General features: G+C 37.7%; 1 protein-coding gene across 1 annotated transcript in view; it reads left to right on the top strand.

The window, feature by feature from the left end:
- Positions 1 to 17,380, top strand: part of LOC141905295 (protein unc-13 homolog B-like) — a 77,747-nt gene that overhangs the window by 48,251 nt on the left and 12,116 nt on the right. The window contains 8 exon segments of the mRNA XM_074794127.1: positions 1,857 to 1,966; positions 9,446 to 9,536; positions 11,621 to 11,698; positions 12,790 to 13,009; positions 13,513 to 13,633; positions 14,384 to 14,496; positions 16,432 to 16,573; positions 16,660 to 16,701. Of these exon segments, the coding sequence (XP_074650228.1) occupies positions 1,857 to 1,966; positions 9,446 to 9,536; positions 11,621 to 11,698; positions 12,790 to 13,009; positions 13,513 to 13,633; positions 14,384 to 14,496; positions 16,432 to 16,573; positions 16,660 to 16,701 (917 nt within the window).

Below are 17,380 nucleotides of genomic sequence, written 5' to 3' on the forward strand. Positions count from 1 at the left end.
AGTATCAGTATCAGTAACACAGTGATGCCTGTCTTCACCTGCTGCTGCTGCTGCTGCTGCTGCGGCTGTGGCTATGATATGTTCTTATATAATAAGAAATCAATCTTTATTGACTGAATTGATGTTTGACATATGCGTGTTGATGTTATACTCACAATACCAGTAACTAAACATCCGTTCAGGACGCACGCGCACACACAGGACACTCTCTTCATTAATGATTGAGGAATGTCCGCCATTTATTTGTGGATTTTAAAATCGTCCGAAATAACATGAATGGAATATCGATAATAATGTCACCATCGTCGTCATCGTCATTGGATACGACCTGACGGGCTCGCGTCCGAAAATGGGTTCGTTTTTTAGCATCATTTGTCGCGGAGTTCCGTGGTGGGTTCCGTTTACTAGACGCAGCACGTATCGTCATAGCAACCGACAACAATCGTCTACAGATCACGTAACCGTGGTGATAGATGATGAGAATCGTCGTACAAAGAGTTTTTTTACGTTAAAAAATCAGAATTGTGTAAGTGATGGTTATTGAAGGGAATGGAAGGAGGGAGGGGTAGTGACAGGGGAGGGGAAGGGGAGTTACAGGGGAGGGGAGGGGGAGTGACAGGGGGTAGTGAGTTTACGAGGGGTGAATACTAGAATCATAAATGAGATCAATGGAGAAAGATAATGAGTATTGAATTATTATTATATGATATTGAGTTAAACATCGGTCAAACGTTGAAACTATCAATAAATTCATTGAATGTGATCATTATAAACAGACATTGAACACGATGGTTCAATCACGATACGTATGTGTGAATGAATTACAACTACTCGCTTTTTTCATTATGATTTATTTATTCATCACTTGATGAGATATTTATAAGAGATGTTGAGAGACTGTTTGAAGTATTCAATATTATTCTAGCAATGTTCGGTGATATGTCAGTTATATAGGAACTCAGAAGGACAGTTACGCGATCATGACTCAGTGGAGCCAGTGGATCAGTCTAAAGCTTAGATTCGTCTAAGACTATAATTGATCTATCGACTTTAGATTTAAGACCACTGTAGGACTGAACTCACAACTGGGCCCTGGTACTCAGTAAAGACTAATGATAAAACTGGGCTCAGTTCATTTTAATGATTTTAGTCTATTCATGTCTACAGTGTGTGTATCACAGCCAAAACTCGCATGAAAGATTTTTAAATTCTATAACTCCCTCTACACTCAGCAAGTCAGGATTCAATGAAGTGCATTCATCTTAAAAGATCTAACTCTTCACGGAACTGATACGATGAAGGAAATCTAATATGAAAGCTGTTAACTAGATTTATTAAGAGCTTGATAAAATTACCAGTAATAACTGGACTGCATAAATAGCTCATTGATTCCTGCCATGTTGTGCTCATTGATTCCTGCCGTGTCATTGGTTCGTTAGTTTTACTGCTATTCTCTAATTACTAAAAATCGGTATGATTTTTTTGTCGGTGGTGAAACGGGTAAATTATTGATCAATCCTTGATTTCTAACGAATACTGAATCTAGTTCTCTGAAATTTGGACCCTAAAGTCAAATTATTTCATTTCCAATGGTTCAAACATAAGAGTCAAACACCTGAGAACTGTTAATGACTCTTCAGTTGAATTATTTTATTTCTAGTTCCTGAATTCGAATTCAATTCATTCCAATGTTTGAACTCAATGAAACCGTTAGAACTCTGAAGCTGATTGATGGTGCTGGGGGTGTTTATAAGCTGATTTCATGTTGCAGGGTATCCGCCCCTCCCCCTCTAGTAGGGTCGCTTTATTGACTGATGTTTCAGAGTTTAAAGATTATCGTGTTTTCTATTTTGAAGGAACGGCTCGGATATGATAAAGTATCGTTGTTGGAGAATGGAGATGTTTTGGGTGATTTACCTGAAGATTCTAGAGATAAATATTCGTGGTCACATCACGCTAATGGAGGGTAAGTTTTACATCTACTCTCTCTCTCTCTCTCTCTCTCTCTCTCTCTCTCTCTCTCCTACTGCGCTCTCTCTCCTTCCCTCCTTTCTATTGATGTATCCAATATTTCATCGGTTTGTATCCCCCTTAATGTCAATCATCAGTTAAAAATACAACATTCATCACAAATTCTGGTACAAAAGATTCCAGTATGTACAAGTTGCCCGAAGCAGGTAAACTGCAGGGGGGGTTGTATTTCTGATCTAATCCGAGAACTGTCTTTGATCTTCGGTATTTCTTTTCTGTCATCACCGTAGAAATACTTGATTGATTTAAAATGTAATCTAGGTTCTATAGAAACGACAAGAGACTGGACTTAAATATAAGAAACTAAAGGCCTGAACTTGTTACTGAGGTTGGCAGTGTTAGTAGTAAGAAAAGAATAGATCGTTCATAAAACCTCTTGAGAAATAGTAGTAAGAAGTGAAATGATATATAAATTGATTGTTAAACGGGAGCTGCCGATGTTTAATGTTTGTTTTCAGTGAACAGAAAGCGTGGAGATGGATCGAGGCTTTAGCTTCATTACTGGCGAGTCCGACCAGGGAAGATCCTTTGTTAGTAATTAAATAATCAGCATTAACGTTATTATTGATACTTTATACTTAATCAACGCAAAACATTCATTAATTGAATTATAATACAGTCAGTCATAGTGATAGAGAGAGATATGGCTGATTGATTGAATTGAGAGAGATATGGCTGATTGATTGAATTGAGATGATTAAGTTAAAGTATAAGATATATATTTCAGTGTTAGCTGCTCTGAAGTTACAACAATGTTGCTCCGTGTTGGTTGTTAGATTCTGATATCTACTGATTCTGTATAGATTCGTTGATCTGATCTTAATTTAACTAATGTTTGTTTATGTCTAGTTGTTTGGGATTCCCTGATATTCCCATTGGATCGTTCTACTCGCTTGCTGGGGTGGGTTCAGGTTGGGATTTCCTGTGGTTGGAAGGGATTCCCAGTGTCGAGCTAGGGTTAGCCCATACCTAGGGTTAGGGGTGATAGGCTGGGATTGAGAGGTATTCCCCAGCTAGGGTTAGGGTTAGCTCATTATTGAAGGGGTGATGGTCTGGGATTGACAGGTATTCCCCGAGTTAGCATTAGAGTTATCCCATGATTGAAGGGGCGGTGGGTCGGGATTCTCTAAGTACTCAGTAGTTAGGGAGGGAGGGTATGGTTAGGGAGGGAGGGGAGATAGTGTTCCCTATAACTGAATCATAATGATCAGATTTTCTATTAGAATTAATTGATGCATGTGATAGAATATACATATACACAATATTGAATGAGCTTCCCCCCTACAGAACAAGCATTGAATTCAAAGCCCTCATCGTCACGGTCTCAGCCTTCAAATTCAAACAGTGTTAATGAAATTAGTAACGATGACTGATGCTTCAGGTGAAAATATAAACGCAGCAGTTGAACATACTCCCACTGGGGAAATAACTAAACGTACAGAATGATGATGAAATTGACTGGTTTTGTCCCAATCACCGGTAGCTACCGGTAGCTGTGCGGTAGCTGTGCGGTAGCCGTGCGATCAGTGTGTGACGTTCCATAAAATTCCATTATAACTTGTCAACGGAGAGCTGAATGTGGTCTACTTGACTTTCTTCTGTTTCCCGTAGACCTCACAGATACAGACAGACAGACGGACACGCACATACGTAGACCTTACTGTCATCATCTATCTGATATTACTACTTGTTATTGATAGAATAAAAAGTGTATTCAAACACAGACTGAATAATAATCACAGTCCCCCCTACAGCGCCTCCCTCGATATCCCTCCCCCCGCCCCCAGAGTGTCTCTCCTCCCTACGCCTGAATTCACCTCAGAGTACTATTAATATATGAATCATTGCCAGGATGTATTAACGCATAAATGTTGCATGAATGTAACAATAATCGCATGGATCTGACCCTCTCCCCCTCACTCTCCCCTTCCCCGCTCCCCTCACTCTCCCCTTCCCTGCCCCCTAGCTCGACTGTCATTAGGCTACACACTATCGCTATGATATATACTAATCTTTATAATATTGATGTTAGAGATCTGAAGATTAATCTAGAAATTTGTGAATGAGAACGGTGTTTAGAGAAATATTCTTGCTTGACAATTTGAATATTTATCTAGAAATTTGAAAATGGTTTTGATGTGAAATTTGTATGAAGAAACAGTTTAAAGTCACTGCTCAAAAACAGAAAAACTAAAAGTTTATTCATCAGATTTCGTTCAGAAATATATTGACAATGTGAGGTGATGAGAGTAGAATGGTTAGTATGATTATTGAGTATTGGTTTGAGCAGGTTATATGACACTGTTTGCCCTTAGGATCACATACAATTATCACCATTTAAACACTATTAATCTGTGTAATGATTGATTATACTGTATCTGCTTCAAAGAGAACTGTCTTACTGGCCTCAATCTGCTCCAGAGAGAACTCTCTTACTGGCCTCATCTGCTCCAGAGAGAAATCTCTTACTGGCCTCAATCTGCTCCAGAGAGAACTCTCTCGCTGCCCTCCATCTGCTCCAGAGAACTCTCTCGCTGCCCTCCACCTGCTCCAGAGAGAACTCTCTTACTGCCCTCAATCTGCTCCAGTATTGTATCTATAGAAAGATCTTAGATAGCAGGAGATAGATTTACCTCAGACCTACCTCAGATCTACCTCAGACCTATACCTCAGATTTACCTCAGACCTACCTCAGATCTACCTGAGATCTACCTCACACCTACCTCAGACCTACCTCAGATTTACCTCAGACCTATACCTCAGATCTACCTCAGACCTACCTCAGATCTACCTCAGATCTACCTCACACCTACCTCAGACCTACCTCAGATTTACCTCAGACCTATACCTCAGATCTACCTCAGACCTACCTCAGATCTACCTCAGATCTACCTCACACCTACCTCAGACCTACCTCAGATTTACCTCAGACCTATACCTCAGATTTACCTCACACCTATACCTCAGAGCTACCTCAGACCTACCTCAGTTGTTGGATAGAAATAAAGAAAGTATCTCACGTTTCTGTCTGCTACTGATGATTTTGGGAGGTGAACATTTCCGATTTGAAATGACGTTTCGGCGATCTCGTTATAGATTTATGAATTCCGGTTTGTTGTCAGTATCAACGCGACTACTGAATACTGACTTCTAAACACCTTCAATCTGAACAAGAAAAAGCATCTCTCTGACATCTCTGGAGGGAGGACCCTGGAGAGTATCTTTTCTCTGGAGCTAGGTTATCATCTCTGGAGGGAGGACCCTGGAGAGTATCTTTTCTCTGGAGCTAGGTTATCATCTCTGGAGGGAGGACTCTGGAGAGTATCGTTTCTCTGGAGCTATGGAGGAATATCGCCAATAAGAGTTATAAGCCTGGTATGTTTGGATACTGGTCACTGTATTGTGGAATTCTGTCTCTAATCTATAAATGTCGATGATAAACGTTTTCCAATAATGTTTGCTGTTAAATGACGTCAAAGCTTCAGAGGTACTATTGACCAGTGGCTGTACAGTTGACCAGTCATTAGAGGTACAGATGACCAGTGGACAGTGGTCACAGTTGCAGATGACCAGTGGTCAGAAGTGACCAGTGGTTAGAGGTATGGGGCTATCACTGACTGAGACCTGTCGCTGCTCATACAGTACAATATCCATCAGTAACAGTTCACTGTTCTCTTTAACCTTTATAGTGCTTCACTTTTCACTAATAGCACATTCTAAACTGTCAATGAATACTTGACAATCACTGCTGCTACCTCTACTACTGCTTCTACTGCTGCTTCTGGTTTTACTGTTTTCACTGATCTCTCTCTCTCTCTCTCTCTCTCTCTCTCTCTCTCTCTCTCTCTCTCTCTCTCCCTCCCTCCCTCCCTCCCTCCCTCTCCCTCTCCCTCTCCCTCTCCCTCTCCCTCTCCCTCTCCCTCTCCCTCTCCCTCTCCCTCTCCCTCTCCCTCTCCCTCTCCCTCTCCCTCTCCCTCTCCCTCTGTGTTACATTTCTAATCTCAGGAAACATGAAAGATTTCCTGTCACCAGAAATAGATGAAACACAGGTTGTTTTTAATGCAGACGATCGATCGATTGTTGAAAGCCGTTATTGACACATTCACAGTTACATCCATACATTCATACTTTCTCTATCTCTCTCATTCCCTCTCCCTACACTCTCTCATTCCCTTCCTCTCTCCCTCCCCCTCTCCATCCACTCTCTCATTCCCTTCCTCTCTCCTCTCTCCCTCCCCCTCAAATCTCTCAGTCCCTTCCTCTCTCCCTCCTCCCTCTTCCTCCACTCTCATTCCAATCCCTCCATTCTCCTATCTCACTCCCTCTTCTCATGCTCTGTTGAGTAAAACTTTTAAGCATCAAATAAATCAAAAACCCTTTTACGTAATTTGAAATATTCTATTATTCATCGTGGTTTAATTTGTTGGTTATTTTTGGAGTTGATTTTAGTTGAAAGCTGCCAAGTTTTAGGGTGGTGGTGTTTAAAACCTGATATTGTAAGCGCTGCGGGGTTTTATAGGTGCGCGTGTCTTTACCATTCACCAGTCGATACTTAAACAATATAGAGATCGGGTTTGAAGCGGGTATCTACTCGTAAACCGCTACAGAAATCAGTGAGCTATCTTTGATTGTTCACATCGCGGCGTCGGGGCTTACAACCGGAATTCGGCCGCGAGTTTAAAGTAAATATTCAGGTCTTATTGGTGGCACTCAATGAAATTGAATATGGTTTGGTGTTGGATATAGATCATTGACTGACTTTACACTGACTCTCACTCCACGCGGCTGCTCTCTCCTCTCCTCTCTCTCTGTTATATGTGCTCGTACTGCGGAGATCTATGCGTAAAATATTCGATAAAAATAAAGACGGTTAAAACAGTCAACAATTTACCGACTACCGGTTTCAGCAGCAGCAGCAGCAGCAGCATATATTCATCTACGCGTTTCATTAGAAATTAGTTAATGAATCGATCGGGTGTGGATTTTATATCACTTGCAGCGAACTGTGTTCAATCGAGTGTAGAATTAAGTTGAAAGCTTCGGAAGTTTGTGACGAAACATCTCTACAACTGTTCGCGAAAAGAAGCGATGATTGGATTTAATAATTGATTAGATCATAGCACTGCTGATCGGCTAGTCAGTTTACAACTATAGAAACACTGACACAGTGATCGACCCGTACAACATCAGTGCGATCAACTGGACACTGCGATCAACCACGCTACGGTAGTGATCAACCAATTAGTAAGGATCAACCACACGTAGAATGTGATCAAATGCGCTGAGGTAGCGATCATGTACATTTTGATCAACTACACGAGTTGCTGATCATTTGAAGTTACTGATTATACAAACAGAGTTCAGTTTGTTCAATTTTATAACAGATTGATTGTAGAACTGACATCTTTTATGATTCATTACGTTAGGAGTGAGAGAGAGAGGGAGAGAGAGAGAGAGAGAGAGGGAGATAGAATCGTTCATTCAACTAGTCATATCTAATGATTGTTGTGGCTACATCAATATTATTGGTAGCATACTCCTGTACCACACTGTGTTCGTCTATATCAATATGTGCTGCATTGACCACGTATTAACAAATCTATGAGACTCAGACATGTGTTCGATACGCATTTTATCATTTAACACGGAATTTAACTTGATTAAACTTGTGCAAAGATGATAAAGCAGTGAGGATAAATAGAGCGTTTCAGACATCGGCGGTTTGTCATTAGTTTTCATTGTTATTAAACTGTTTCGGTTATGTAGAGACGTAGAGGAAAGTGTGAGTTATGTAGAGATGTAGAGAGATTGTGTAATTATGAATTGATCGTCGTCTCAAATTCCGATCGGCTCCGCTCGCAATGTCCGGAGTTACGATGTAATATCATCGGGTTGATGTGGAAGGGTAAACGACTATTATTTATAGGTTCGGTGATTAGTGAAGTCTGGATTAAGTGAAACTCTTCATTTGTATGCTTACCGATACTTGTATCAATTTATCTACGCGGGTCACTAACAGTGAGATGATTAGAGACCAGTCTCGTCGACTCAACGATGACAAGCGCTTTACTTGATATTTACGCAAACCGGATTTAGACAGCGGAGTTTATATTTCTCGGCGGGAATATCGCTTTCATTTAATACGTTATCAAATATTCATGTGGTCCGCTGTCAGAGGTGGGTGGCTCCGTCGGTCGTGTCAGCAGAGGGTGGCTCCGTGGTGATTTATATCGATATTATCGGAATGCGAGTCTCGTGAATGAGTTTGAAAATACTGCTGAGATTTTTCAATTGGATATAAAATAATTAACGTCGTCGCCGCGGAGACCGACGACAATAAAACAGGTTCATTAGATATTTATGATAAATCAGTGAAAGCCTCGGAATAACGAGAAACACGGGTGAAATTATGTGATTATGTATCGGTCAGTTATGTCGTTATGTCGTTTGAATATAATAACCTCATCGGCGCATGGATAACGCCACCTAGTGGTCAAACATATCGACATCGGTTTCTATAACGACTCAAAAAGATAATCGCAACAATGGATGAAAATCGGAGAACGATAAAAAAACGGATGGATAATTTCCGTCGTTTAGTGGATTTAGCTGTTGAGAATTCGAGGGTTAATCCTGACGCTGTAAGCTCCGGTCGAGCTTATCTGTAAGTTACAACTCATCATTTACTCCTCAAAATTCTACCTCAAAAGTTAATATCGCTTTCAACTCCTCCTGGCAAAGCTTTTTACTTCTACTGTTTTAAGCTGAAATCCTTAAACGGCTGACTGGCAGCCATCTTAGATCTGAAGATGAAGCGTATATAAGCTCGAGAAGGAGATGGGAAATAAAGACGACCTGAATTAATGATTTCGATTCGATGAAATAAAAGAAATTTTTGTCAATCGTCAGATTGTAAATTACATTTACATAATAATAATAGAGGTGACACTGGTAATAACTGAGGGGGGGAGAAGAAAATTCATTATTCATAGATGAACAGCATCAACAGCATCAGCAGCAGCAGCAGCAGCAGCTACAGCTATTTGTCGTCCACTAAGAAATCATCTGTGAATTTTCCAACATCGGAACAGAACAGAACGGAATTGAATTGATTGTCATGTGGCGTATATACCTCTCTCATATATATATATATATATATATATATATATATATATATTATATATATATATATATATATATATAATCAAAAATTCATACATATAGTCTTAATGAATTTGTGATTGTATACGTATTATCTACGGTAGCTGATTGTGTTCTATTCAGTTGCATGTTATACTAACCTAAAAATTGAAAATTGAATCTTGTACGTGAATGTCTGGGGGTTCGGTATCGTCTAGGGAGTCTATATCTCGATAATTTGATATTGAAAAAGTTGACGATTTATATTTTTCAGACCACCGGAACATAATCCATTCTACACGAGTATAGACAGTATGCCCGAAATAAAACCCAGAAGAAAATCTATTCCGCTTGTAAGCGACCTGGTAAGCATTATTCCATACTACTGTGCATAGTGACTATTGAGCCCTGGGACCGGGTTCCTCTAAAGATGAATCAGAGACTGCGGTTACAATACAGTTTTAATTGCAGATATACTTGTTGCCCACTACGAGACATCAGTAATTACTACTGATCTCATTGATTTAAGTCGAATGCATTAGAGATATGTGAATGATTTTCTAGGTCCGACTGAGAGGAAACTAGTTCGTTACTGTTTGATAATACATGATAAAGACTCATCGTCACCAAGTCGGTCACTGGTTTACTTAAACTAAACTGGGTGAACCACTGGACCCTGACATGTTGTTACTAGAGACCAGCTGATAAAATAAATACTAGTATGGGTTGAGGCTTGGGGGGTCGGCATAGGAGGGACATCACGAGTGCATTTAGGAGGAATATATCGAACTAGTTATAATTGTCAATCGAAGGTCGTTAGACTTATGTAAAACCACTATTAATCCTTTCTGTATGTGAGCTTACATGAGAACAACATTGATAGATGACAAATGTCACTTTATAATTGGACAAGAATTTTCCATCTCGCCATGTAGATCTTCACTATCCTATACGAAGTGTCCATCCAGTCAGTCAGCTCTATCATAGATATGAGCGGAATATTATTGGTGTGATTCGGCGGGTGGCTTTTACTGGGTCAAATATCACTAGTTTTTAACTTTATCACATACAATACGTGTTATATGTATTACTGATGAGTTACTGATAGAAACCCTGCAGCTATCCAACTACTGATTGTCTACTACATAATCGATGTATTGAACAAGTCAATGTCATAACATACCATTCCTATATATAATACACTGAACTACCTCACTAAACTATCTGTTATATTCCAAATATGTTCATCGATAATTATAATGTTAATAATAATGATAATAATTATCTAATAAATTTATATTTTATTTTTTTTATATTTCAATGAACAGGTTATGAAGGTATAAATTTAATATTATTCCGCATAGTGTTTTTTATTGCTTTAGTGATTTATATATTTAGCTTGTTTCAGTTTTCGATATAATATATCAATATTATTATTATTATGATTATTAGTATTATTTTTAGTTTGATTTATATAGAAGATATTAACATATTTATTTCTACCCCGTTTTTCAAACTCTCCCTTTTCAGAAATTATGTTAATGAACCCTTGTGATCTGTTTCCTTAGTAGTTGAATAAAACATTCTAATCCATGTAACCTGTAGATGAATGACAAAGTCCCACAGACTTCTATGGAATAACTAGAAACAGAAGTAACATAGCATATAAACAGAATAATATAGTTCATCTTTGTGTTTGCGATTATTCCACCTGATAATAGCTATTCGTTTACATCCAAGAAACATTGTGGTTTCATTTTGATAAATTCTATCGTTCCAAATTCGCATCGCATTGGGACTTCTTCATTTATCTGCGTCCTTCCCGATTTCTAGCCCAAATTGAGATATTAAACCAACTCACTATCATTGATTATTTATTTCGATGTAAAGCTGAATTCATTTTCTTTTCAATTTTATTTTTTAAGTTCCGAAAGGTAATCGTTAATAACTGCATGGTTTTGATTTCACTCTTCTGAAAAAAATCCACTTAATCCAGAATTTAGTTGAGATATCTTTCCTTCCCAGTTCATCCATAGTTTTTAACTAGAACTATATTTATTCATCAAACTGTGACGTTTTTAGTTCAGTTCTAAAATACTGTAAATAAATGATGCTCTTTCTGCAGGAATTTACCAACAGACTCAATATAAACGAGTAAGATGTTTATTTGTGGAAAGGAGTTTTTGTTTTCAACTTTTGCATTTTTTCATCCGCTTAAAACTGGATCGTTGATCATTTTGCATGTTTTACTTCATCGTGGAGAAAGTTTACTATGATATTATTATCTTTCTGAATTTTCCGGGGAAGATTTTCATTTCCGATTCTTGGACTTTTGGTTTACGCATTTTAGAAGAAAAGCCTTTAGAACGTAAACTATAAATAGGTAATGATCAATTTAAAAGTGATAATTTGAATATGAATTTACTAACTTGTTTGGATTTACTTGTAGACTATGGCCGCTTCCAAGCGGAATGCTGGTGTTCCGTCTGCTATGGTGGCTAGACAGTCCCTGAACGATGAAGAACTGGTACGTATTACTTCAAAATACCGAGTGTATTTTTGGGGGTAGATATTATGAGACCTCGGTGAGAGACCCTCAAAATTTTGAATTACTTTGTGAAATAAAGGCGCTTTAAAGTGCCTGCAATGTAGTCAATGAATAATCTGAAAGGGCATTTTCTTTACGAAGGACCCTAGAATTTTCCCGTGGATTCGTTCCACGCCTTTTCATCGTGTTTCTGTTAATGATTTTACTACTTCGGAAAATATAAATTAAATTGTTTATTTTGAAGAATTCGTCGTGGAATGTGAGTTCGAATTTTGCCTCATTACTCAGAACTAGTGACTCTTTTTACTTCTATCCTGTCATTCATTAAGTCTCTTCATCTCTTCAGAATAATAACCCCGAGTTATTAGTTCATTACGCCATTTTCTTCCTATAGACTCGTTTTGAAAATAATCGAACTGTTTGATTTGAGAGTTAGTCGATCAGTCTTCACAGTGCCACATAAAAAAACAGTTTGACAGAAAAACTCTTTTTTATAAAATTAGAAATTCACAATTAGAGTTTTTTTTGTTCCACTTCGACTGAGTTTTTTTCTTCAGAAATTCGCTGAGCACCTCGCAAACTTCTTGTATGGATTTATTTTTTGTAGGAAGTTCATCCTCATGTCCGTCAAATCGCAAATGTAAATTTTAAAATCGAATTAACTCTTTATTTATTCAAGATTTACGTGAACTAAAATCTCTCTAACAAGTGACTGTATTAATCCTGTATTAATCCTGTATTAATACAAACAATTTCTGTGTTTCTAACTGATAAATGATTAACTCTAATTCTGACTATGAAACAAATATTTCATAAAATGTTGAAATATGAATTGCAGTAAATGATTTGCTTGTTCGTAAACTAACCCAGAGAATATAAACTACAGGATCCAGTTCCACAGTTTCAAATTTTCATAATTAGGCTCTTGAGTTCAATAAGTTCATTTCCAATGTATAAACTCAGAGTCAAATCTCAACTGTTTAACTGTGGAATCGGATGCAGATATCGTTTTGGAATGAAATGTTTATGATTTCACCGATTTCTAATGAAATTACAATTTATGTTTTCAGAAAATGCACGTATACAAGAAAACGTTGCAAGCATTAATTTATCCGATCTCCAGCACGACACCTCATAACTTCGTAATATGGAGTGCCACGTCGCCGACTTACTGCTTCGAGTGTGAGGGTTTACTGTGGGGTCTAGCTAGGCAGGGCGTGCGCTGTACTGAATGTGGTGTCAAATGTCACGAAAAATGTAAAGATTTATTGAACGCTGATTGTTTACAACGTAAGTTTAACCTAACGACCGCAGGGCGTCTGATTTCATGTCAAAAGTTTAGAACGTTTAGGTTTGAATTGTTGTCCTCATTGGAAATATGAAGTTAGCAACAGACGACTTAGTAAAATTTGACTTTTTCTTAAAACTGAATGTAGGACCCGGTTCCTCATTTCATTGAAAGATTAGTTTCACTGAAAAAATTAGTTCATTTCCAATGTTTTAACTCTATGAGTCAAATCGGTATTGAGAACTGTAGAACTGGGTGCATGGAATTAATAGGTCCTGATTATTAACTTAAACCAAGTTTGGAGCAGCTGTTTCCTGGTTTCAGTTTTATAGTTGTGGGTTAAGATTTTCTTCAAGTTGATTTATTGAAAATTAACTATTTCGAATCTATAGAATTGAATTTAAAAGTTCAGAAACTGTGCGACCGGCCTCGTGTTTTCTTCTCCATTTTTCAATGAATGATATTTGTTTAAATCGTGTTCATTTTCCGCTGTGGTTTTTTACAGGCGCGGCTGAGAAGAGCTCAAAACACGGTGCTGAGGACAAAACTCAAAACATAATCATGGCGATGAAAGATCGAATGAAAATTCGCGAACGCAATAAACCGGAATTATTCGAATTGATTAGGTTAGTTTCTCGTGTCGCCACCAGGTGGTATTGTTATCCGTCTGCAGGCATTGACAGACGACCGGTGATTAAATTTGTAAGGATTCTTTGAATGCACCGTTTAATTTGTAAGACTTCGTCGGATAAAGATTTCATTTCAGAAGACGACGTCACGAAGCACTGCGGATATATCAACAATTACAGAAACTTGTTTAAACCTGATCTTGATTTTGTCTCTTTCTGTGCCCAACCTTTTTATTATCCCGCTAAAATCTGGTCCTAGGTATCATTTCAGATGAGAGACTAGTCCAAAAGTGGTCTTTAAATCTGACTTTAACACAGATATCTGATTTTAAGCAACCAAATAGTTATTGGTCAGACATATAGTATAAATAAATCATTGCCTAAGCACTGTGCGCTTAGGGTTTGGAGTGTGCATCAATTAGCAGCCGAAGGGCGAGAGGGGGGCGGTTAATGCAAATTTGAATGAATCAGAATAACCACCTTTGTAATTATAAACCGCACCGGTAGTACGCCGCTGGTTAGAGATTGGTTACTGGACCAAGACTTGAATTTATTTCACTACCCTCTGGGTCTCCTTTGCACACGAGATACTTGAGCCCAAATTGGTTCTAGAATCAAAATGCCCTGATATTTGTCTGGGTCGATATAGAGCATGTTGTTGGCTGACAAGCTGAGCTCGTGGTTATAAACGCTCAATAGATGTATCTATATCACAACAGTATATATTACCTATTATTGATTATACAGGAAAGTGTTTACAGATAATGTAGAAAAAAAGTTACATGCTGGCCACATGAAATCTGTCAAACAAAGTGTTTTAGATGGTACTTCCAAATGGTCAGCTAAACTGGCCATTACAGGTGAGACGAATGAAGGGCCCAGCGGTTCTCCTTTCTCTCTTCTCTCTCTCTCTCTCTCTCTCTCTTCTTTATAGCGAGCACTGGATGTTGTTGCTATCTTTCATTTTCATCATAAAAAACATCACTCTCTCTGTAAATCCTCAACCATGTAATAGCTTTGTACAGGATGACCTGCAGGCTGGTGGACAGGTGCAGGGCTGGTGGAGGTTTCAGGGTGGATATGTTCAGGAATGGTGGATAGGTACAGGGTTGATGAAGGTTTTAGTGTGGATAGGTTCAGGAATGGTGGATAGGTACAGGGTTGATGAAGGTTTTAGTGTGGATAGATTCAGGACTGGTGAATAGGTACAGGGCTGGTGGAGGTCCTAGGGTGAATAGGTTCAGGACTGGTGAATAGGTACAGGGCTGATGAAGGTTTTAGGGTGGTACCGCCACAGTGGCTAGTTTAGGCTGCAGGATGGCTTCAGAGATTGGTGTTTTCCACAACAACAATTATCATTAATTTTCACTGTATGTTATTTTTGTTTGTATATGAGTATATATTTATAAATACATGGATGAGTGAATTTCAGAATCGAAACCTCATACGTGATGATAAGTATATACACATATCTACACATAGCAAGTCATCTGATATACAATATACATTTTTATTTTTTTGTTGAAATTGATTATTGCAGAATGGTGTTTAATGTAATAACACCTCAACACGGAGTCAGCATACAAGAGGCTAAACAAATGATTCTAAACGGCACATCTAAATGGTCCGCTAAGGTCTACATCAAAGGTAGAATTCTTGACCACTTGTCTTTGAGTGACAGAGCGAGTAACCCCTTCCCTCCTGCTATATCGACGAGATCATCAAATACTAATCAAGAAGCCTCGCTTTTTATATTGTTCTGGTTTTGCCTCCCCCTAAACCATTGTAAAATCCTGTGAGGTCTGACGAAATGTAACCTATCTGAACTAGGATAAATCATTGAATAACAAACATGAAGTAATTAACTTTTGAACGCGAGAATGTTTCCCGGATTAACCCCCTAACCCCCAGAACTTATCCTCTAATCTTTAATTCTACAACACATTGTAATGTAGTAATATGTGCTAGATATCCGTGAACTACAATACTCCACCAAGAATTAATAAACAACCAATCAGAACTGGGTTTTAACTCTGCTAGCTTCAGGCGGTTCTAACCGGTTTAATTCTTACACTATGAGTTTGAGAAAGTCTCGAGACTAATTATATCAAAGGAATACAGAAAACCTGATCAGTGCGGAGTAGGAAAGAGGTTTAGTATCTGTTATAACTTAGTTCTGATTGAATTAGTGTTATATTTTAGTGTAAATCATTGCATGTATTCAACACTTATAACAAAAACAAAAATCTACGTATATTCTATAATCACAGTATCTTAATGATATACTGATTATTATAATGCACTATTATTGAATTATTAATGAGTTATTTCAAGTCTGAAAATCCTTGCAGAACCCAGCTCAGCAGTTCTCGCTGGAACGAACTAATTTTAACTTTATTTGAGTTAAACTTAGCCCTTTCAGTGCGTCTACACCACAGTGCAGTGTATAAATCGATGATGGACTTCGATAGTACACCACATCACGGTGACTCGCGTACAACTCTAAAACTGGGTCCCGTAACTTCAAATCATCGCTGCTGTTTGAAAACTGAGGTTGAAGGATTTTGAGATTTGTAAAAAATGATTTGCAAAACAATACTTTTCTTATATTGATTTCTTCTATGTTATTTCACTTCATAGTTTTAGACTCATCATGAAATAAACTTCTCGTTTTCCGTTTTATGAAATATTGATAGTAGTTAATATATGCTTGAAAATAAGAATCGAATCTGTCGTAATTTTTGTGAGAATGTTATATTCGTTAATTTTGAGTTTTTTGCGACGATCGTTTTCAGTGATTTGCGCGCAGGGTTTGATCGGTAAAGATAAAACAGGGACGAGCGATCCGTACGTGACTGTACAGGTTGGAAAGACTAAAAAACGTACAAAAACCGTGCCTCAAGATTTAAACCCGGTCTGGAACGAGAAATTCTATTTGTAAGTATCCTACAATCACCGGGAATAAATTTTCTCATGAAAGAGCTGAAATTTTAAATCAATTTTAATTCCTTCATCTTTTTCAGTGAGTGCCATAATTCATCGGATAGAATAAAAGTTCGAGTTTGGTAAGTATCGAGATATACCAGTAGAGGTCGCCACTATAAACATATATCAATAGGGAGACTTTATAGAAGAGATAAATATCTATAAACTTCATGATATTGAAATGAGGAATATAATTGAATTGAATTTATTTCTACATGATGAGATGATAATTAAATCAAATTCAAATCAAATTGCTAATTGACACAAATATTATTCGACTGTTTTGCATCATTTGATTCGCGCGAAATTTAAGTATTTAACAATTTTATCATTTTGAAATTAATTTTCCCCATTTATTTTATTGAATTATATTGATTTTAATAATAAACGCATGAAATGCACTGTTACTAACCCCACCCCCAAATGGATCCAGTTCCACAGATGTCTATTTGAGTTGAAATAGATTCGTGACCAGTGTTTAAGCTGAAGAGTTTGATGGATATTAATGCGATCAATGTAGAACTGGATCGTGACTAACCCCACCATACAAACTACAGCTCTAGTCATTGTAAAATACACTAAATCTAATGAATATAATGTTGTAAGAAGCTATAAGGATTCACAATCCTATGAAGAACAACAACATACTATAGTTCTACGTTTTGGATAGAAAACTTCAGCCCATTTTCATGGAATTAGACTAATTTGACCAAAAACCATGAAAAATTTATTGAATTGTAACATTTTAAAGCTAGAAAT

Source organism: Tubulanus polymorphus, chromosome 5, assembly GCF_964204645.1.
Source record: "Tubulanus polymorphus chromosome 5, tnTubPoly1.2, whole genome shotgun sequence".
Lineage (NCBI taxonomy): Eukaryota > Metazoa > Nemertea > Palaeonemertea > Tubulaniformes > Tubulanidae > Tubulanus > Tubulanus polymorphus.